Here is a 22,500-nt window from a genome sequence, read left to right on the forward strand (position 1 = left end):
GCAGTAACACAGAGAGAGAGAAGGGGGAAGGGGGGAGAAGAGGAGGAAAAGAGGAAGGGAGGGATAGAGAGAGAGAAGTAGAGAGAGAGAGAGAGAGAGAGAGAGAGAGCAGGCCTGAGGCAGGACTCCCTCCTGTCTCTCTTCCGTGTCTCTCAGTGAGAGGCTGTGTGTGGGTAACACACCCACCGTGGAGCTCGCAGTGTGCCGGCGCGTCGCTACTGAGGGTGGATTCTGTACACCACCACCTCTCTCCATCTCTCTCCATCTCTCTCCATCTCTCTCCACCCCCACCCCCACACCCCCAGCTGTCTGTCTGCGGGCTCTGCTGTGCCCCACAGGATGATTACCATGGTTGAGGTGTCTGTTGACATAACATATGAGATATGGGCAGCAGAACTGTATGCCTCTGCCTGTGCCTGTGTGTGTGTGTGTGTGTGTGTGTGTGTGTGTGTGTGTGTGTCTGCGTGTACATGTGTGTGCGTGCTTGCTTACACGTGTGTGTGTCTGTGTGTGTGTGTGTGTGTGTGTGTGTGTGTGTGTGTGTGTGTGTGTGTGTGTGTGTGTGTGTGTGTGTGTGTGTGTGTGTGTGTGCACAACTGTCTGACGGAGTGAGAGAAAAACTATATATATATGGGCATGTGTGTGTGTTTTGTTTGAGTGACAGAATGTATAGTTATTTGAGAAATAAGAATGTGTGTGTGTGTGTGTGTGACTGTCTGGTAGAGCGAAAGAGAAAAACAATGTATGTGGGCAGTGTGTGTAGAGAGTGCATAAACAAGAGAAAAACATAGATCATATGGGAATGCATACAGTATGTGTGTATGCATGTGTGTCTGTTTGTGTGTGTGTGTGTGTGTGTGTGAGAGAGAAAGAGAGTGAGTTCATCAGTGAAACCTTTTGGGGGCCCCACCCTCCTGTGACCGTTCCTCTCTGCACCCCGACACACTCCTGTGAGCCCCATACTCATGGCATATCAGACCCTTCCTGTGCTGGAGCTGTGGCAAGCTTTACTTTCTGAAGCCAGACATTTACATCTCTGCATAGAACCTTGCTGATTGATTTGTAAGATGACATGAAACAGGCTATATACATCCACTCTTGTTCTAAAGTATCAAGTTAGCAGTGAAAGGTGAAAAATTAGCTTACAACCTGCATTTCTTTTGTCTTTGGAATATTTATGTCTTACCACAGTCTTGTTGAAGGCCAACTCTGACCTGTTTGATAACCTTCTCACATCAGCACAGTTGCAGCAGTAAAAGAACAAGCCAAATACAAAACAAAAGAACAGAACAGACCCAAACAGTGGTGGAAAAATGATCTATGAGAATGTCAAACGACAAAGGTTTGCTAACCTAATCAGTATCGATCGAATACAAGTCGCCTGACACTCCAGAGAGTTCCTGGATACCAGCAGCAAGAGAGAGAGAGAGAGAGGGAGAGATCGAGAGCTGCATTAGATATGAGGATTTTAGAACTGGCAAGAAGAAGAAGAAGTGCGATAAGATAAAACTGTAGTAAGACAATGACACAGTGATAAAGTTATCCTACCACCGCACGGGGGGAGAAAAAAAGAAAGAGAGAAAAAAAATCGTCTCTATAGGACGTTAATCCGACATAATGCACTGATCGAGCGCCGGCAAAGTGTGAAAAGCTGTCCTCGGAGGGAGCGTGCGTAGGGGAGTGTGGCGAAGATTGCTGTTGTGCCAGGATGTCGTTCTGGGGCAATTACGGGCGTCGGGGGTGTCAGCGTTGCCGCCCTCTCTCTCCGCTGGGATCGGGAAGACGAGGCGCAAGGATGCCGCCGAGGGAAGGTGTTAGGGGTACGGGGAGGAATGCAGGTGTTTTGCCAAGCTCGCTCATGCGTTCAGGATTGTTTCAATCATCCGGCGCTACCAGGGAAGCAGCGTCGTTTGGAATATAGCCGTCACGCGCTGCATGGGTGCGCCACTTAATAAGGGCCCGGGCGGTTAAAACAAGACATCTGCTTCCGTTTGGGGGATTGTCTGAGGAAGAGAGAGGCTGTCGCCTTCATTTTGTTGTTTGGTTATTTATCCCCCTGAATAATGGCTGCCGGCAGGTGTCCTCGTAGCCAGGTGTGTTTGTGTGTTCATGTCCGCACATGTGGCAGCGCTTTCAAAACCCACACACTCACACACACACACACACGGATCCTCCCGATCCTCCTCAAATAGAGCTGTCACCGACCATTGTCCATCCCACATGAAAATCTTTCTCTCATTCTCCTCTCTCATTCTTTTCTCTCACTCTTTTCTCTCTCTCCTCTCTGTCTCTCTCTCTCCTCTCTCTCTCTTTCTCTCCTCTATCTATCTATCTATCTATCTATCTATCTATCTGTCTATCTGTCTGTCTATCTCTCTCTCTGTCTGTCTATCTGTTGCTCTCTCTCTCCATCTGTCTGTGGGAGTGCACATCCCCTCTCTGAGCCCGGGCCTTTTGTCTCCTCCGCCAGACTTGACTGAAGGTGAATTGCTTGTGTTGTCTGATTTAGTTGGAGGCCAGCCGCCTTGCCCACAGAGGGCCCTACCGAGAGAAGGACTGCCCTGTCACGCCGGGCTCAGCTCAAGGGATGCAGGAGAGAGAGAGAGAGAGAGAGAGAGAGAGAGAGAGAGAGAGAGAGAGAGAGAGAGAGAGAGAGAGAGAGAGACAGACGGAGAGAGAGAGAGAGAGAGAGAGAGAGAGAGAGAGAGAGAGAGAGAGAGACAGACGGAGAGAGAGAGAGAGAGAGAGAGGCCCATCCTGATATTGCCTATAAATCTGGGTATCGCTGATGGTTTTGATGCTATTGTCCGGCGGTGTAATGGAATGTCGGCCCTCTCGAACTAATCCGCCTATCTGGGCGACCTCGCTGAGGCCCGCGGTGAATTGGCCAAGTGACTTGGCTACAGAGAGCGTCAGCAGCAGCCGCCGCGAGTAAGCTCCTTTGGAGCTCCCATCATTGCCCCTTTTCCCTGTTGCCTCCTCTGTGTGTGTGTGTGTGTGTGTGTGTGTGTTTATGTGTGCATGTAGGGGGTGCTACTGTACAGTGCACAATAGAAGAGCGACTGTACCCCCATCACCTTGGCAAGCAGCCCTCATTTTTCAACCGCTGTGCTCCTCTTCAATTGCAACCCTAAGCCCCTCCTCACACACACACACACACACACACACACACACAGAGAGAGAGAGAGAGGAGGCAACTCACTTATCTCCCCCGTTCGCTCTTTGTTCGCTCACCTCTTCCCTTCGCCACACACAGCTTTATATTGTTCAGTCAGAGTTCATTAAAACGTCGCGCCGTCTTTTTAACTGCGCTGGGGCCCGTCCCATTCTACTGGCCATGGGGGGGCATTTAATACGCAGCGACGCTCCGCTGCTTTGGGATATTACGCCTTCCCGAGGATGTACACCCCCCCACCCCCCATACACACACACACACACACACTAACTCCACCGTCAGCAGACAGAAGAGTGGGTTTTCCGGTGTCAGCCCATGAGGGAAGCTGCTGAAGAGGTGGAGGTCCCGCTCTGTTTAAGCACCAGTAAATAGGCTCCAGTAGCATCACGAACAGCATCAGTGCATTCAATAGCAATAGCAGTGGAGGGGGATGGGAGAGGGGGAGAGGGGGAGATGGGCAGCATCTGTGTGCTATGGTATGGTATCGCACTCTGCTGCTACTGTGCCTTTAATTAAAGGGAAGGTTATTGTAGATTGTGGCGATGGCTGTGTGTGTGATGATAAAACTCTGGGTATGCCTGCCTGCCAGGACTGTTAGTAGACCTGGGCCACCATTTTTGTCTCTTTTGTTTTTGTTCATTGGTATTCTTTTGCTTTATTTCTTTTGCTTTATTTCTTTACTTCATCATTCTCTCTATCGAAGGACCCTCTCTGCACTTCAAAAACATTTCTCTTGTTACTGTAGAGGAAGGGGCAGACAAGGCAAGCTTAACACACGCACACACACACACACACACACACACACACACACACACACCACGACCACCACCGCCAGCACTCACCTCGACCCGTCCACGTTTAATCACTGCGGCTATAAATAGCCAATCAGAGAGTCGGGCTTCCCCTGGCTAACGAGTCTGTGGGACATTAAGGAACAGGTTGACTTATCTAACGCTGCAATTAGAGACCTCCCATCAGTGATTACACCCTTGGCTCTTGCGTCTGATTGGCAGCCGGAGAGCAGCACTCGTCCACCCCCCCACCCCCCTCTGTGTCCACCCCCCCCCCCCCCCCCCTCCATCACTCGCTCTCACGCTACACTGAACCCTGACGTCCCTCAGAGTTAGTGCGTTGAAGGGTGTTAAGTTAAATAAAACAGTGGGAGTCGTCTGTTTGCCGCACAGCCGCACAGAGCACTAGCCTCCCCCTCCCCAACTTTTTCTTTTTTTTTTTAGAGCAGAGCAATATGTTACAGTGTTTAAATGAAGAGGAGACTGTGTGAGAAAGCCTAGCTCTTTTTTCCTCCTTTCTCTTTCGGAGGCGCATCGATCGAGCTGTTTGGGTTTGTGAATTTATGGGCGCTTTTTCTTTAATTGCCTGGTGCCGGGGTTATTTCCAGAGACAGGAAGAGAGGAGACGACTGAGTCACCGGGAGGTGTTCTGCTCCTGCTCCTCTTCTCAGCAAGGAATTCGAGCCCCTCACGCTTCGGCTCGACCACTCAAGACCCCTTCGTTCCCCATGGTCTGCCTAAGACATGCGCTATAGAGATCCGTTTGAAATCTTTCATTTCCTATAGTTCGCTATAGAGATCCGTTTGAAATCTTTCATTTCCTATAGTTTGCTGATTGGCTATAGCCAAAACAAATTGTTTTTAGTGGCAGACTGTGCTATACAGCTCACAGACTGGGCTTAAGCCACTCATATGTAGCCAAGAGTATGATCAAAACCATGTGATTCCTTTTTCTATATGACATTGGTATAAATATAATTTATGTTAGAGATTTAGAACAATTCTGTAGTGATTTACTATATATATATATATATATTAGTGGTGGGCCGTTATCGGTGTTAACGTGCTGCGTTATCGTGCAACTCTTATCGGGCGATAAAAAAAATATCGCCGTTAATCTATTCTCAAAGTTGGGCTGGGACCTGGGTCTATACCACGCAAGCTATGAACACTTTCACCTTGATATCTTAGCGCAAACGCCAATGTTTAAGAGTGCGCCTGAAAAAAGTCTAGGTCGCACTGGTGCACCTGACGCTGCTCGGCTGCTTTCTTTCACAAGTTGTCATTGTAGACTATGCGTGCAACTTTACCAAACAGTAACCAATGATACATCCTCCCAACATGGACGATAAGCTCAGACCCCTCCCGAATCGGCACCTGATCGCTCATTCCCAATAGAAGTAACCCCCCTCTCCTTGGCCCGCTTTCTCTTGCTCTCCCTCTCCAGAGCCCCTTTAGGGAGAGCCGGTCCACTTCCTATTAACTCCATTGTACCGGATTGTTCCTGCAATCTGTTGAAATTCCGCTAGGGGCGTTGCCGAGCAAGTGATAAATGAATTGTGGTCTATGGGGCTAAGCGGCTAGAACTCGTTTTTTTCACAGTTGACAACTTCATTTCTTAATGTACATTGTCGTAGTAGCTACCTGAGTATGGGTTTTCCACTGGAAATGAAATAAAAAGTCACTCATGTCCTTTCTGCTTTTCATAGGATGGGCCGTTTTCCCTGTAACATGCTAGCATTTAGCTCATCGATGCTCGCGACAATCGCGACCGATTACGACCGTCGTGAAGCTGAACCTTCTTTTAGGTCTATGGCCGTAAAGTGGTTCGCTTGTGTCACGTGACATGAAAACTTTGAAAGGGTTTTTAGGAATAACAACACATATAGAAAATTGCATTGGTCAGCTAATTGTCAAGTCAAGTTATCCTGCATCGCATGCATTAATGCAATTTCAGGAGAAAAAATTATATAAAGACAAATGTGGTACTGGGGGGTTCAGCTCCATTGCCACCCATTCATTCATCACTTGCTCGCGATCGCCCTCTAGTTGCAGTACCATGCGGAAGTATTTCGCTAGTGGTCCTTCTCCCCTTATTAGACTTGGGCCCTTTCCGAAACGGATCCCTACTCACTTCGACTCGGTTAGCGAGTGAACTTCCTTTTCAAGTCCACTCGTGGGTGCGGAGAACACTCGCATTTGAAGGGTTAGGGGGTTAAAACAGCGCTACATTTCGGATGCGCTTGAAGGGAGAAGGAAGTTGACGTCATATTCGTTTTCATAGAAATTATGAAGCCAATATATATTAAATCTCCAATTAAGATGTTCTGGACACCCCTATGTATTAGGATATACATCCCTCTTCTCTCCTTTCATTACTATGAGTGAGGAGTTGCATTTTATGCTTTATTTAACATCAAATTATAAAAGTGCTGTAAATGCGACCTGCACATGTGTTCAAATATTACAGCCTACTTCTGTACGATCTTGCACATTTTACTGAGTATCGAACTGAACATGAGTTGTTACAATGTAGCTTAAATCACGCTTTTGTCTGTAAATGCCGTCATACGGACCAAAAAACAACTGGCAGGGAGATTCACGAGCTGCACGAACACTTGAAAACGGTTGCACCTGCGTTTCAAGTCAGCATCGATGCTGACTTGCTCCTGGAGGCGTGGTAGCCCCTCTCCCTAGGCACTTCACTCGACTCAAAATTCGTTTCGGATGATACTTAATGTGGCGGACCCTCGCGTGAACGCGCAAACGAAGTGGAAGTGTCTAGTGTTAGGATTTAGGGGCTGGTTTCGGAAAGGGCCATTCTCTGCCCTCTCCCTCTCCCTCACTCTCCCGTGCGCGCTCAATGGACACTCGCGAGTCGCGACCCGCCCCTCGACATGCACATTTAATCCAAATAAAACATTCACTATCGTGAAAGCAATGATGCATATAGAAGACGTTAGCTAAATTAATATAAATTCCGGTTAGCATCACTGCTGCAGAAAGTTGATTAAAACTCTTACATTCAAGTCACTCTTGCATGAGTTGGATGATAATCTCAATACCAATGTTTTCCAACTCCAAAACTCGAAAGGAGAAAAAGTATTAGCCCACATTGAAACTTACAGTAAACACACGTGGGGAAACTGAGCAGTCCAACTAGTAAACTATGATGAACTAGCCAACTATGCTTTGTTTACATTTTGAGGTTTCAAGCACACAGCTGAATTAAAGAGGCAGAGTTGTAATATGAATAGTAGGCTGCAATATGCATAAAGTGTGCTGTCATGAATATCAGACATTTCAGTATGTAGAATAGGCTTATATAAATAATTTTGTAAAGAAAAAAATCTTTTATTGTGTTTCAAGCTTTTTCTAGACTTTTTGTTGTTAAAAAATCATTATATGAAAGGACAGCAATAAAAAGGTGACCTTTTAGCGTTAAAGGCGATGCAATGAAAAATGTGGGTGCACCTAAATTTTGCGCTGGTGCACCTAAAATTAATCTAGATTAATCTAGATTAATTTCAAGATTACAGTGAGATTAATCTAGATTAACAAAATTAATCTATGCCCACCTCTAATATATATATACAGTATATACACACACACACACACACACACACACACACAAACACTACACTGTCAAAAGTTTGGGGTTCACTTAGAAATTTCCATTCCACTCCATTATAGAAAGAAAAAACTATTCAACTGATCTCAGCAGATATTCTGTCTATAATATAGTGGAATGGACATTTCAAAGTGACCCCAAACTTTTGACAGTGTAGTGTGTGTGTGTGTGTGTGTGTGTGTGTGTGTATAGTATACGATATATATATAAATATATCGTAAATCTCTACAGAAATCATTTGTAGGGACTAGACGGCTCTGAGGTAGACTAAACAGCACTGTATCAAGTTCCGTGCTCAGTGAATGGAAGCCATTCCACCCTTGAGCCGGAAAATATTGATAGACCCATTGTCTGTTAGCCCCCCTGGGCAGATGTGCTGGCAAGCTCTTGACACACAATCTTCCCTTCCCCTACAAAACACAAGAGTCGTTTAATTACCTACCGAGCTGAATTAGAGCAGGGAGTTTGTTGTTGTAATGGCCTGTGTTCAGTGCAGAAGCTTCAGCTGGGCATCACAGCGCTGGGATTGCTGCTCGCCGTACAAAAAAAAGAAGAGTCTTTGGTCAGCTTGGACGCCATTGTGAGAGAATTGGGAATGACTCGAGCGAACAAATCTGACCAAAACCCTTCTGTGACCCCCCTTGTCTAGAATGGTGGTGACAGCAGAGGCAACAAATGGTTGTGACATCACAGTGATCATTGTCGAGAGAGGGAGAGAGAGAGAGAGAGAGAGAGAAAGAGAGAGAGAGAATGAAGGAAAATTGAGAGAGAGAGATAGAGAGAGAGGTTGAAAGGGAGAGTGAGAGAACACAGCACTGATTGGAAGAGAAAGACAGGAATGCAATCCACGGGCACCAAATCTATTTGCTCCGTGACCATGGCAATGCTCAGCGAGCAAACAATTAAAATGCTAATTCGCTATCCCTGTGGTAAGGTGCTAATGATTTAGCCAGTCATCCAGAGTCTAATGAATAGCTTCTGGTGAAGGTTACGGGCCTGATACACTGCCACCGATCGAGGACAAACCTCTTTGGACCAATAACAGCGCACATTGTTTTATGCGCGGCACAGGGGTCAGAGGAAATTCAATAAGTGGTGTTTGAAATGAAATATGAGTCACGGTTGCCCACGGCTACGACAGATAGCTGGGGTCACTTGAGAGGAGGCCCACGTCTTGGCTCTGACACTTCCTGTCTGTCTTTATTGTATTCTTCTGTCTGTGGGTGTGCATGGATGATGCTTTGAATCTCTCTCTCTCTGTGTGTGTGTGTGTGTGTGTGTGTGTGTGTGTGTGTGTGTGTGTTCTTGGCCATATCACAGTTGTAATATGCACGAATGAACGCATGGACAAAATGGACTTGCACAAGGCATTGTAGTGCACTTAACTCCCTATCAGAGTGGACCACAGCAAGGAGGAACAAAGGCCACAGTCAGTTGGAGGCTGTAGTTACATTTGAGACGTATCATTGAGTGTGTGTGTGTGTGTGTGTGTGTGTGTGTGTGTGTGTGTGTGTGTGTGTGTGTGTGTGTCTGTTACTTTTCTTCTTTTGTACATGTCATATTCACAAGCACGTACAGTACATGGCGACAACCTCCACCTGCGCTCTCGGTAAACAGACATGGAGAAAAAGCTCTCTCTCTCCCTCCCTCCCTCTCTCTCCCTCCCTCTCTCTCACTCTCTCTTTCTCTCTCTTTCTCTCTCTCTCATACACACACACACACACACATACAGGCACATACACACACCTATACACAATCACGCACATGTGTGCATAGCCTACCGCACACATACACTGCGCTTTCTCTGTCCTTTTAATTACGGCATGGAGTGTTTATTTTTTTGTTTCAAGTATTTATGTTGTTTGTTTTTTTTTGTTGAAATAAACAACAAACTTCTTTTCTATTAAGCGCTACAATACAATGATGGGAAAATTAAGCATCTTAATGTGGATTCTCCGCACCATTGCTTTGCAAAGCTTCCTTTTAATTATATTTACCTAATGAGGCTGTTTTGATGCACTGCACCTCTCCATGTTGCGGCTGCAGAGCAGGAGAGTGGAGCCTGCCCCCCCCCACCCCCCCCCTTCCCTCCCTGTCCCCCACCTCCCTCTCCTCTCTCCCCTCTCCGTCCGCCAAGCTGAGCCTGAGACCGAGGCTGCCTGTCCACTGATTCCGATTACATCTTGAGTGGCTAAAACGCTGCCATTTTGTTGTGTTTGCGTTGCGCGTGTAACCCTGGTATTTTTCTCCATCGATTGGACTCTATCTAATTTCTATCTCTGGGCCAATCTCTAAACCCCATTCCCCACACCCCCTCCAACACCCCCCCCCCCCCCAGGCTTTTCATAAGGATACTTGTGTGATTTATGATTCATTTCTTCATCAGAGGCACAGGCAACATATTCGTTTTGAGGCATTTTATTAGAGTGGGTATAATCACCCGCTTTCAGCACTGTAACAGTCGTGTCCGTGCCTGGGTTTCATAAGCCCATGACATATGATCATGGAGAGTTAGATTGCCCTTAAGGATAGAGGAGATAGACTAGCGTCTTGGAAAATATGCTCTCCCTCTCCTCGCCACTCCTTCCCCTCCTCCTCCTCCTCCTCCTCTCCTCTCCTCTCCTCTCCTCTCTCCCACTCCCCTCTTCCTCCTCCTCCTCCTCCTCCTCCTCTCCCCGCCTCTCTCCTGGAGCCCCTCTTCTCTGCAGGCCTGCTGTATTGAAATTGATTTTGATGCGCTGGCCGGGATTGAATCTAATTGAATGCAATTGTGCCTTAAAGAGATGAAGGGCTGGGCTGGGCACTAGGGCTTTTGGCGGGCCACGTCAGATACTATGTGGTGTGTGTGTGTGTGTGTGTGGACGTGTGTGTGTGTGTGTGTGGACGTGTGTGTGTGTGTGTGTGCGTGTGTGTCTGTGTGCGTTTGTGAATGTGTTCTTAGTGTGAATTTGAGTGTGTGTGTGTGTGTGTGTGTGTGTGTGTGTGTGTGTGTGTGTGTGTGTGTGTGTATGAATGAATGTGTTCTTGAGTGTGAATTTGTGTGTGTGTGTGTGTTTGAGGGTGTGGTGCCCTTGCCTACTGGGTGATCAGTCCGGACGAGGGGCTGCTGTCAGAGGAAATGACCGTGGGAAAATGAGACTGGACAGAGTGGGAATTCTCCTGCTCCCTCTGTTCTGCACAAGAGACAGTGTGGATGTGATGTGTTTGAGAAACAGGATCTCTCTCTCTCTCTCTCTCTCTCTCTCTCTCTCTCTCTCTCTCTCTCTCTCTTGCTCTCTCTCTCTCTCTCTCTTAGTGTGTGTGTGTGTGTGTGTCTTGTCACTAGGTGTGTGACAGACAGAGCCCACACAAGCAGACAGTGTGTGTGTGTGTGTGTGCTCCTCACATGTGTCTGCTGTGTGTGTGTAAAGTTTTGAAGGGCAGTTCAAGAGGAACTTCAAAGGCAGCCCACTTTTTTTATGTAAAGTCAGCTTGAATGCTTGAATGCTCCAAAGTGTAACAGAGGGGAGGAGGAGGGAGGGAGGGGGCAAAGCGAGCGAGTGCAAGAGGGGTAGACAGAGAGAAAGAGAGAGGGAGAAAGAGAGAGGGAGAAAGAGAGAGAGGAAGATAGAAAAAGGAGGGAGGGGAAGGGGGCAAGAGTGAACATTTGCAATTTCTGAATCCTGTTACATTAACAATTTATCACACGGAGCGCTGCCGCTGTTTCCCATGTGCCACTGGCGCGGTCGGCTCCGCCTGTCTCCGCGCCGTAATATCTCCGAGGCGTGGTGACATCACCGGCCTTCAAAGCAAACTGAATTATTCAGCGGCGCTTCGGCTTCGGCTTCGGCGGCCCGTCATCAATACGCGACCTCGAACGTGCCGCGATCGGGACAAGTGCTTACGCGTCCGTCCGTCTCTCTCTCCCAAGGCGAGCGCTATCGGTATTGACATGTTACAAGCAAAAGGGATTTATTGATGTCATCTACAGGCTTCCGTGGCGTCATGACGGAGGGTTGATATCCCTGATTACGGAACAATCCGAATGCAAGCGGAGGGATGGGTTTTTTTTGCGAGACCTGGGCAAATAAACGAGACAATGAGGCCTTTTCATCTGCGTGTGACGTACGCGGAAAAAGTAAATCCTCTTTGATTATTCCGAAGAGACTAATTAGGGTGTGCTTCTCCGTAGAACTTTCCGTGGAAGCGCCCCGTGGCGTTCCCCGATAACGGCGTTTGAAATGCATCTGGCCCTGATCTGACGAGCACCTGGCGGAGCCGGGCCGGTTCGGGGCCGCGCCTGCCCCGGAGCCGCCCGGTGAGTCCGATGCTATCTGGGTTATCTTGTCCCTCCCGCTCTCGTCTTCATCGCTGGCAAACAAAGCCATGCTGTTTGATGCTCTTTTATTCACCAGTCCCCTGAGTGACAGATCGCCCCAAACACACACACACACACGCACACACACACACACACACACGCACACACACACACACACACACACACACACACACACACACACGCACAAATACACACACACACACGCACACACACCCACACATGCACACACACACCCAAACCCCCACACCCCCACACACTTGTCATTAGCTTGTATCGACAGAGATGGACTTAATGAATTTCTCACACATCGCAAAACAAAAGCCTGGTGGACAGAAGCCGTCACCAGCTGAGGCGCCAAGACGAGGCTGTGGAGCCCGGCGGTGTCATGGGGACCCGCGCCTGACCCGTACCCGCCCACAGGCCTCCATGCTCAGTGTCAGGCCACTGCGAGGCCTGCTTGACCTGGATAAGTGGCTCCGGGTGGTTCTTCTCTCTTTCTCTATGTATTTCTCTCTCTCTCTATCTCTCTCTCTCTCTCTCTCTCTGTTTTTATCTCTCTTGCTCTCCATGTCTTCCTCTCTCTCTCGCTCTCGCTCTCTCCGTCTTTCTCTCTTTCGCTTGCGGTGGCTGTCACGTCTGTCAGTGGCACGCAAAATTAGCGTAGCGGGTTTTTGCCTACTGTCATGTTCTGAGAGGCATGTGAGTGTGTGTGTTTGTGTCGGGGGGGGGGCGTTGCTGGGGGAGAGACTCTTAGAGAGGAAGAAGGAAAAGAAAGAGGGGGGAGGTTGGTAAGAATAAATATGAATGGATGGAGGGATGGATAGAGAGAAAGAAAGAGAGAGAGAGAGAGCATGGGTGGAACAGGATTATTCTCCATCGCAGTGACACAGCGATGGGATTAGCAGCATTAGCCCAGATGTTTTGTGATGTGCGGGTTAGCGCTACTCCAGCAGCGTCACTCTACCACCACACCACGCCACGTCACGTGACGCCACGCCACGTCACACCCAGTCACGTCATGCCACGTCACGGCAGCTATCGACACATGCCCTGCAGTGCAGTCAGTCCAAATATGCCTCATATCATATTCCTCTCCCACCACACTCCCAGCACACTATCAGCATACTCCACCACACTCCCAGCACACTCCCAGCACACTCCCACACCTCTCCCCGACACACTGCCAGCACACTCCCAGCCCTCTCACATGGATGCAGGGTGTATGTGCGCATTGCACAAGACCTGGGTGGACAGTCTTAAACAGGAGTACAATAAATCAAACATCCAAAAATGTCATAACATATAAAATATAATACTATTTAAATAATAGTATATAAATGGGTATTGTACATATGCATGCAAACAAATAAAAGTCATCTCTGGTACACTCTTAAAACGAATGTGACACACAAAATGTGTTATCCCTATCTGGACATAAAGATGTGTTAAAAACAACACATTTGATGTTTTCAGCACATTTATTTTAAGAGTGTATGCATGCTTATTTATGTAAATAACTGATGCTTGTCCTCCTCTACCTGGGCCCCATACCCTGGTATTTATGTGGTATTTATGCACTCTTTCCTGAGTGGGTCCCAGATCTGCCCTCCACAAGCTGCTGCAGAGCATGCATATGCCACTGTGCACAGGCCAGTGATGGATATGTTGTCCTTGTTGTTGATGCGCTGTCATGCAATATGATTCTCTGCTCCCCAGTGAGCCGTGTGTGTGTGTGTGTGTGTGTGTGTGTGTGTGTGTGTGTGTGTGTGTGTGTGTGTGTACGAGAGAGAGAGAGAGAGAGAGAGAGAGAGCTGTGTCACAGTCTGTTGTGCTCTGTGGTTCTTCCCCATGGGTGTATCGAGGGAAAAGGGGAGCGGGTCCTGGGGTCTATTCGGGTCACTCTTCATCTCTCTCTCTCTCTCTCTCTCTCTCTCTCTCTCTCTCTCTCTCTCCTCCCTCTCTCTCTCTCTTCTGCAGATGGGTAAGTGGGAGAACCGGACCCTGACGCTGAAGTTCCCCGTGTGGCCGCGCTACAACGCGTTCGGCGACGCCGAGCCCGACGACAATCACCTGAGCATCGTGACGCTGGAGGAGGCGCCCTTCGTCATCGTGGAGAACGTGGAGCGGCGCACCGGCACCTGCATGAGGAACTCGGTGCCCTGCCGCAAGTACATCAAAGAGTAAGTGTCCTCCTCCGTCACTCTACGAGCTTCTTTTCTTTTCACTCTTTCACCCTTTTTATTCTTGAATGTCTTGAATTTCCCCTCGGGGATCAATAAAGTATCTATCTATCTATCTATCTATCTATCTATCTATCTATCTTTTCTCTCTCACTCTGTCTTTCTCTCTTCTGGCGTGTGTGTTCCAGCATGTCCACCATGATGTACTGGTAGCTGTCCATCAGATATTTCACTTTTTAAAATCCAAAACTCAAGACTTCTTTTCTTCTCCTCCTTCCTTGTTCTCGCTGGGTATTCATTACTCCCTCTCTCCATCTTCCACTTTTCTTCTCCATTGCCACTGTGGTTGTATATCCCTCCTTTATTCTGTCCATCCCTCTTCCCCATGTCTTGTCCCACCTTCTTTTTCTCTCTCTCCTCTCTCCATCCGTCTTGGCGTCTCTCTCACTCGCTCTCTCCCCCGTGCCTCGTCTTCCTGCCGCTACACCCTCCACACCATTTTCTCACTCCCCTACACCCCGAGTTAAAGCCCCATCACTCTCTCTCTCTTGCTCTCCTCCTCCCTGGCTGTCTCATCTTCCCTCCATTTGATACCCATTTCCCCCCATTCATGGGCCTCATCGTCACCTGAAATGCCCCACTTCATCAAACGCCAAGAGTCTTCCGTGGTGGAAGTCAGAACACTGGCCTTTTTTCTTTCTCTCTCTCTATAAACGCACACGGTTGTGTTTTTGTTTGTTTATCTTTGCCTTGTTACCTTTTCGTCTCACTTTTTAAACCGAAACACACAGGTCTGAATAAAGCTCATTATTTTTAGATTGCGTAAAACATTGCTCATGGCCGTGGACTCTTGAAGACCCCCTGAAGAGGTCCCAGCTGGTCTTCTCTCTCTGTGACCCCTCTAATGCATTCAACGCTTACATTACACGTTCCACATGATCCCAGCACAGCTTACAGGCTTTTAATAGGCTGATTAGATATGCAGCACACACACACACACACACACACACACACACACATACATACAGTAGATATACACACACACACACACACACACACACACACACACACACACACACACACACACACACACAGCCACATTTAAACATTTTGTTTAAATGGATCTTGTGAAATGGTCTCTCTCTCCAAGTCCCGTCGGGGTGTACTTCAGTGATTAATGGCAGGCCTGAATAATGTCCACCCTCCCCTAAAGGAATGCACACAGGGCCTGCTGAACACCACTGTGCTTTATGGAGGGCTAAATAGGGCAAAGAATATATGATCTCCGAGGATCACTGTAACAAGCTCTGTGATGACTGAGCCAGAGAACTTCCTCACTGAAGAAGACACGCACACATACACACGCACACACACACATCACACACACAAATACACACACACACACACATTACACACGCTACACACACGTTCTACACAGCACACGTGTCTCATGCTTGCCACACATGTCCACTTAACAGGCCAGTGCCTTTGCACTGCCTTACCCTCCGACAGCCCGATGCCCAGTCAGGCAGCAATAGTGCCCATTTGGAGGCTGGGAGCAGCGGGCGAGAGCAGAGCGGAGCGGAGCAGAGGAGAGGAGGAGAGGAGGAGAGGAGGAGACGAGAGGAGAGAACGAGAGGAGAGGCGCGGCGGGGAGCAGAGGGGAGGAGAGAAGAGGGATGCAGAGGAGAGGAGAGGAGAGGAGAGGAGAGGAGAGGAGAAGAGAAAGGGGCACAGGGGAAGAGCCGGCCAGGCCAGGCGGGAGGGCTACAGTGGGTAGAGGGGGCCGCTGTTCGCTCATGCATGTGGAGGCATCCGCAACAAGCACTGGAGCAAAGAGTAGAGCAGAGCGACCCAGTACAGCACAGCACAGCACAGCCCAGAGCAGGAGGCCGCAGCACAACACAGCAGAGCACAGCACAGCACAACACAGCACAGCACAGCACAGCACAGCACAGCACAGCACAGCACAGCCCAGAGCAGGAGGCCGCGGTGCAACACAGCAGAGCACAAAACACAACACAACACAACACAACACAGCACGGCACAGCACGGCACAACACGGCACGGCACGGCACGGCACGGCACGGCACGGCACAACACAGCACAGCACAGCACAGCACAGCACAGCACAGCACAGCACAGCACAACACAGCACAGCACAGCACAGCACAGCACAGCACAGCACAGCACAGCATAGCACAGCACAGCACAACACAGCACAGCACAGCACAGCACAGCACAGCACAGCACAACACCACAATGAGGTGCTGACCTCTGATGATAAACTAAAAAATAAGAATCCAATTGGATCTGAAGAAGGCCTCACAGCCGAGGCATTGAGCAACAAATATCCATCTGGAGCTGGCGCGCACACCATTTTCTTCTCACGCGTACACACACGCAAACACAGATTCTTACATTCCCTTTCCTGCATTCATTGATTGTTCCCAAAAAACCCTAAAAATCCCAGTTTTTTTATTCTCATGTTGGAGCAGCTCTGCAGAGCGTTCCATGATATAAGTGGTTCCACAGCGTGGCTCGGTGTTCGCTCTCTCCGCAGGCTGACTGGTGCAGTGGGCGCCAGAGTTTTGATATTCTGCGCGTAATGCAGGGATTTGCTGTGGGCCCCATTTGGCTCCTTTTTTTCTGCTGAATGGATAGTCAAACACTGAGTCAGCGCTCCGCGCCATTCATCCTAGCGCTGCACAAAAATGTTTCGGAGAGACGGACAGGATCCGAGCCCCTCATAACAAACAGCATAAGTATGGTGTCAGTCATCGTAAACGTACAACCGGGCTCGCGAGCGACGTGGTGCTGATGCTGTTGCTGCTGCTGCTGCCGTGGTAACGGATGCTGATGGAGCAGACCGCATGTAAACGGGATGTCTTCTTCCTCGTCATGTGCACAGTCTGCTTGCTGTCGCGGTGATAGCAGGCCCGTGATGTGCGGACAGGTCTCAAGAGCGCCTTATGGCCTGAGCAGACGACACGATTTCAGCGCAATTTTTGCTACGATGGTGTCGTGGCCGCCAAATTTCCATTGTCGTGTCCGAATATTCAGTCGGGAAGTCGGGAACGACGTTCGAAAGAGGAAGCATCTTGTAATGTGACATGATCAACGACCCTCAATTTATTGTCTGCGACATTCTGCGACGTTACGACCAAAAGTCGTAGCATGTCAGAATTTTCGGGGAATCTCCCACGACTCACCTGTTGACACTGACACTGTGACGACACACGACGAGAAGGCTACGATAGATGATCTTGTAATGTGGCCACTCTTGCAACCAAGACACGGCAACATTTTGTGGCTCTCTGATCGTCTAATCTGACATGGTCAATTGTAAAAGATAATCGTGAAAGACAAAATAATTGTGTAGTCTGTAAAGGCCATTAGAGCGACTGGGCAGGGGTCTGAAATATGGGGTCTGGGGTCTGCGGAGGTTGGAGATGGCAACGTTTGCATGTGTCCATCCTGGTCAATCCTCAAAGATGCTCTTCTAATCTAATGCACTCTTTGCAGTCCTCTAGCCGTCATGTGTGTGGAGAAACTCCACTGCGTGTGTTTGTCAGTCTCGACTTCGTATTTGGGCCACAAAACGAGTCATCACAATGCTTCTGCTGCACGACGGGGATGGACGTGCTGTAACTTGATTGGCTGAAATATCAGCAGCCTGTTTGCTAAAATCATAGACTGGACCAAAGATCATTAAGGGGCGGAGCAAGATACTTCATGAGAAGCCACTTCCTGGAACCCGAATCGCAAGAGGGGGGGTCAAAATCCCCCTTTATGCAGAGCAGAGGCAGCAACTGTTCCATTGAAGTCTATGGACATAGATCAGAATTTCAACTATAAGCTAAAATCTCCATTCTCTAGAGTTAGGAATGTGATTTTTGGGCACCGTTTCATGACCCTCAACCCCTTCTGACCACTTCAGGTACATTTTTAGCATTTTTGAGCATTCCCGTCTGGAGAAAATCGACTTTATATCAGGTGTGCCCCTCTTGTTTATTCTGCTTATTGGCCGGTTGCTACGTACGCTCTACCTTGACAACACATTAGCCAGCCAGCTGAACCAAATCCTGATTTGTGCTAACGACGATCAGATGGCGCTGGGGTAACTTAATGAGAGCAGCGACATATTTCCATTATTCCATTGATGTTTTTATTCAATTCCTTGAAATGTATGCTTTGTGTGTGTTACTTCCATATTAGAACTAATAAATGTAGAGGGCTTGAAAGAGCAGCAAGATTATTTTGGAACATCATCAAGCATTGATAATCGAGTGCTTGATTTTGTACACCTGTGGAAAGGGACCTGATGAAACCCATGAATACGTCTGACACGCAATGACGCGCCTCTTTATGCAGAGGAAGTGATCCCCGTTTTGCGCCCATAGACATGAACTACGACGACGTATCTTGCTACGCCTTAAGGATCTTTGACTGGACCTTTAAGCATACAGCTCTCGTAAAGCTGTCAATCACCCAGTCGCTGCCGTCTGAACTTCCGTTCAGAGAAAGGTCCCCCTGACCCCGTGCATTTCACGGCTTTACATCTCCAGGCCCCTCGAGAATCCCTGATAATTACTATAACTGACATTTTTAATTCATGCCATTTAAAAAAAAACAACAAAAAAAAAACAGTTTCTGTCATATAGCTCCTTAGGGAGCTCACATTTTGTTTTTGCCATTTTGTCTTTTTAATTTATTTGGTGCCAAGTGTCGCCCTTTGGAATAGTTGAGAGCAGAGAAGAGCTGCCCTGTCAAGCTGTCTGAAAATGAAAGCGTTTTCTGTCACAGTCCATTTAGTCGATATTGTACAACAAAGCTGCTTAACAGTACGGTGGATTCAAATGTTCATCTTTGTGTTACCTGTGAACTGAAGCGGCGATCGCACTGTGAGGAGAGTGCTGGGCTTAAACATTAGTCCTATGGGCCTGCTGGAGTGTATCCAAAGGACTACTGTATGTTCTTTCTTTCTTCAGCCGAACAAAGTCAAAATGTTTTCATACGCATGTCAAAACTGATAAAAAACCTTGAATTTTGAAAGTTCCATGTAAACTCAGGATACAATTATATTTGTACATACGTAAGCAGTCAATTGCATGTTTGCAAGGCTGCAGAAGAAATAGAGCGCTAAATGCTTATACATACACATGGTATATACACAGATTGCTCATGCCAAGATATGCACACACAGTAAAATGTGATTCATTCAGCCACACACACACACACACACACACACACACACACACACACACACACACACATACACAAAACACACATCATGCCCACCCCTGCCTTCAAAACTGGCCACACACAAACACACAATCATACAAATAGCCCGGTCCGTTTTGTTTGGGCTAGCTTGAGTGACATTGTTATTATCAGCGCAGAGCAAATTTGCTTTAGGAGCCATGGCTAATGTGTCCATCCATTACATCCGCCGCTTATTTGTCTGCCATGCAGGCCGGCCTCAGCCAGGCACGAGAGATCAGAAAAATCCATAAAGCGAGCGGGCGACCGTAATACACTTTTTGCAGGGGCTTCGTTATGGCGTCCGGACAAGCGCTACACCCCGCAAATGTAATAATTGCTTTACTGGTCCTTCAAAGTGCCATCTTTGGTGGATGACCACCTTAGGCTCTCATATAACAAGGGGTTATGGGCGAGGGAATTCGCCCTGTGCCGTGGATACAGCAAGCAAACACGGTTGGCACTGTGTCTTCATAATCCTTAATTGGTGGGGTGTTTCGGGCAAGTGAGAGAGTGGGGGGGGGGGGCCGTGACAGGACTGACCGGGCACTTATTGGCGCTCTGAGAGAGTGAGAGAGAGAGAGAGAGAGAGAGAGAGAGAGCAAGAGAAAAGAGAGAGAGAATGAGGCTAGGCTCAGTAATATAGATCCCCGCCGCAAGAAACTCAGGGATGAACTGCTGCCAAGAGCCGGGGGAATTCACTGAGTGCGTCATCGGAACAGAACTGCAGGGAGAGAGAGAGAGAGAGAGAGAAAGAGAGAGGGAGAGAGAAAGAGTGAGTGAGAGTGAGCTTTAGAGAGAAAGAGAGAGAGAGAGGAAGACGAGATTGATTTTACCGCAAATTTTGCTGAGGCAGTGCATCTCTCTCCCTCATTTTCTCTTGTGCCCCCTCTCTCTCTCTCTCTCCACCTCTCTCTCTCCCATTCCCTCTCTCTTTCTCTCTCTCTGTTCTGCTCCCTCTATCTCTTTCTCTCTGTCTCTCTCTGTCTCTCTCTCTCATATCATGGAGCCCCATGCAGGAGGGTTCGTTATACGCCTCTGTGAATCTGACAAAAGTCAATACGTTTCTCTCTTTCTTATTTTATTTCCTGTACACGTGTGCCTTTGCGGCATTAGCGGCGCTGCACAGCCTTCCCTTCCCTCCCTCTCCGGCGGTTTCCGGGCCTTGTCAGACAGGGCCTGTCTTTCAGGCCCAAACTGCTCTCTCGCTGATTAATGAACGGCGGCTGCAGGGCTGTGCCGGCCATTAATCGAGCCGGGGAAAATGTGATTGAGCGAGAGCTCGCTCCTTACGACGACGAGACACACTTCTGGCGCCGCATATGGCCTCCTTAATTTATTCAACGGCTCTTGTGGTCCCGGAAAGTGGGGGGGAAAAAAGAAGGAAAAAAAAGAAAGAGAGAAAAAAACTTTTCCCTCGCTTCAAAAAAAGTAAACTTCTTGTAGGAAGTGGAGAAGTCAGTCATCTATGGAGTGACAAACGGAGGATGGGAGAGAGGAAGGGGGGGGTGCGGAAGAGTCTGTGTGGATTTTTTGTTTATTTATTTATTTATTTCACACAGGACTTCATAAATGGCGTTTGTTGTGTTCTCTGTTTGTGTGTGTGTATGTGTGTGTGTGTTTGTGTGTGTGTGTGTGTTTTTCCCTCTCCTTCTCGCCCATCCTTGGCACTCTTTTTCTCGCTAGTTTTTGATCCTCAAAAGGACACGGGAGTGAGCTTGGTCGTAATTAGCTTCAATCTAAAAGTTAAATTAGGCTCCCAGGTGGCCCGGGCTCGTTTAAGTGTTGCGCGGCGTCTGAACTCGCCGGCGCAGGAGACCTCAGGAGCTCACAGATGGTGCGGTGATTACGCATGCAGCAAAGTGCCGTCCTCTGTCCTGTCAGCCTCCACGTCGGAAAGAAAAAAAGAAAGGAAGTAAAGAAAGAAGGAAAGAAGGACGGAAGGAAGGAAGGAAGAATGCTTTTCCTCAAGAAGGACGTAGGCGCCCTGCAGCAGCGGTGGTGGCGGGCCCACATCGTCGTATAATTGTGAAGGGGAGTGGGGCGGGAGGATGGGGTGGGGGGAGGGGGGGGGGCACACTCACCTCAGCCAAAGTGTTCGACTTGGCGTTGACTTTGGGCACTCTTTTTGGGCCGTCAGCTGCTAACCAGGTGGTGTATTTATAAAACAACATGTGCCGTAGTATTCTGAATATTAATTCGGAATGTTGATTTAATCCCCCAGTAATGGCATTAATATTCATGCCGATCAGCTATTTCCAGAAAGGCCTGCGTCAGTGTGACGCTACGCAGCTTCTAAGCTTATATCCACACACACAGCCATTCATTACACTTCATTGATTACATGCACTTTGTGTTTGGAGTGGAGAAGAGAGGCCTTTTTTATTTAAAAAAAAAAAACACTCATTGGCAGCTAAAAGGCCACACACACACACACACACGCGTCTGTGTCTCTCTCTCGGATCACTGTGTGTGTGTGGTCGATGAAGCTGTCTGTGGGACTGTGTCTGGGCAGCCAGTCAATAAACAGAACCATAGGCACTTATTGAGTCAGGCCTGCTTACCTGTCTTGGGGCTTCAGCTTAGGGGAGAAAAAAAAACACAGTCGCTGTCTTAATGTCAGAGGGCTTCACTGTCATGCAGTGTTGTTCACGGCGAGGCGAAAGAGGGCTAGTGGCCTGTGCTAAATACGATTAAGGAATTAACAAAGGTCTTTGTAAGCGAGAGAGCGCCACTGTGACACCGAAGTGACACCAAAAGGAAGGCAAGGTGGCATAAGGACATTTTTGACTAGTGCTTATAATGTAAGCACTCCTATCCTCTGGCGCTAGTATTGACAGATGCCGTGGTAATTCCCAGCTACGGTCCCCTCTGCACTGTAGCTTAAATGTTATTCTATCGCTGCACGTCGCCTTTGGGTGAAAGTGTCTGCCAAATGAATAAATGTTTAAACGTAAATGTAAATAAGGTGTGTTACTGGTTTAGTGTCCAACATGACACAAACACACAGTGCCTGGACGCATCATTGGTCACCACTGGTCACCAAAGGCAGGTTATCTGGGAGCACGTGGCCAAACCTGTGCCTGTTCCAGCTGGCTAACAACAGAGCAATCTCTCCTGTAAATAGAGAGTGGTGCAGCCCC

General features: G+C 48.3%; 1 protein-coding gene across 1 annotated transcript in view; it reads left to right on the top strand.

Annotated features, from left to right (window-relative positions):
- grin2aa (glutamate receptor, ionotropic, N-methyl D-aspartate 2A, a) overlaps positions 1 to 22,500 on the top strand; it is a 148,950-nt gene that overhangs the window by 106,416 nt on the left and 20,034 nt on the right. The window contains exon 4 of the mRNA XM_062530987.1: positions 13,893 to 14,095. Coding sequence (XP_062386971.1) covers positions 13,893 to 14,095 — 203 coding nt within the window. The remainder of the gene's footprint in view (positions 1 to 13,892; positions 14,096 to 22,500) is intronic.

This window comes from Sardina pilchardus, chromosome 3 (genome assembly GCF_963854185.1).
Source record: "Sardina pilchardus chromosome 3, fSarPil1.1, whole genome shotgun sequence".
In the NCBI taxonomy this organism is placed as follows: Eukaryota; Metazoa; Chordata; class Actinopteri; order Clupeiformes; family Clupeidae; genus Sardina; species Sardina pilchardus.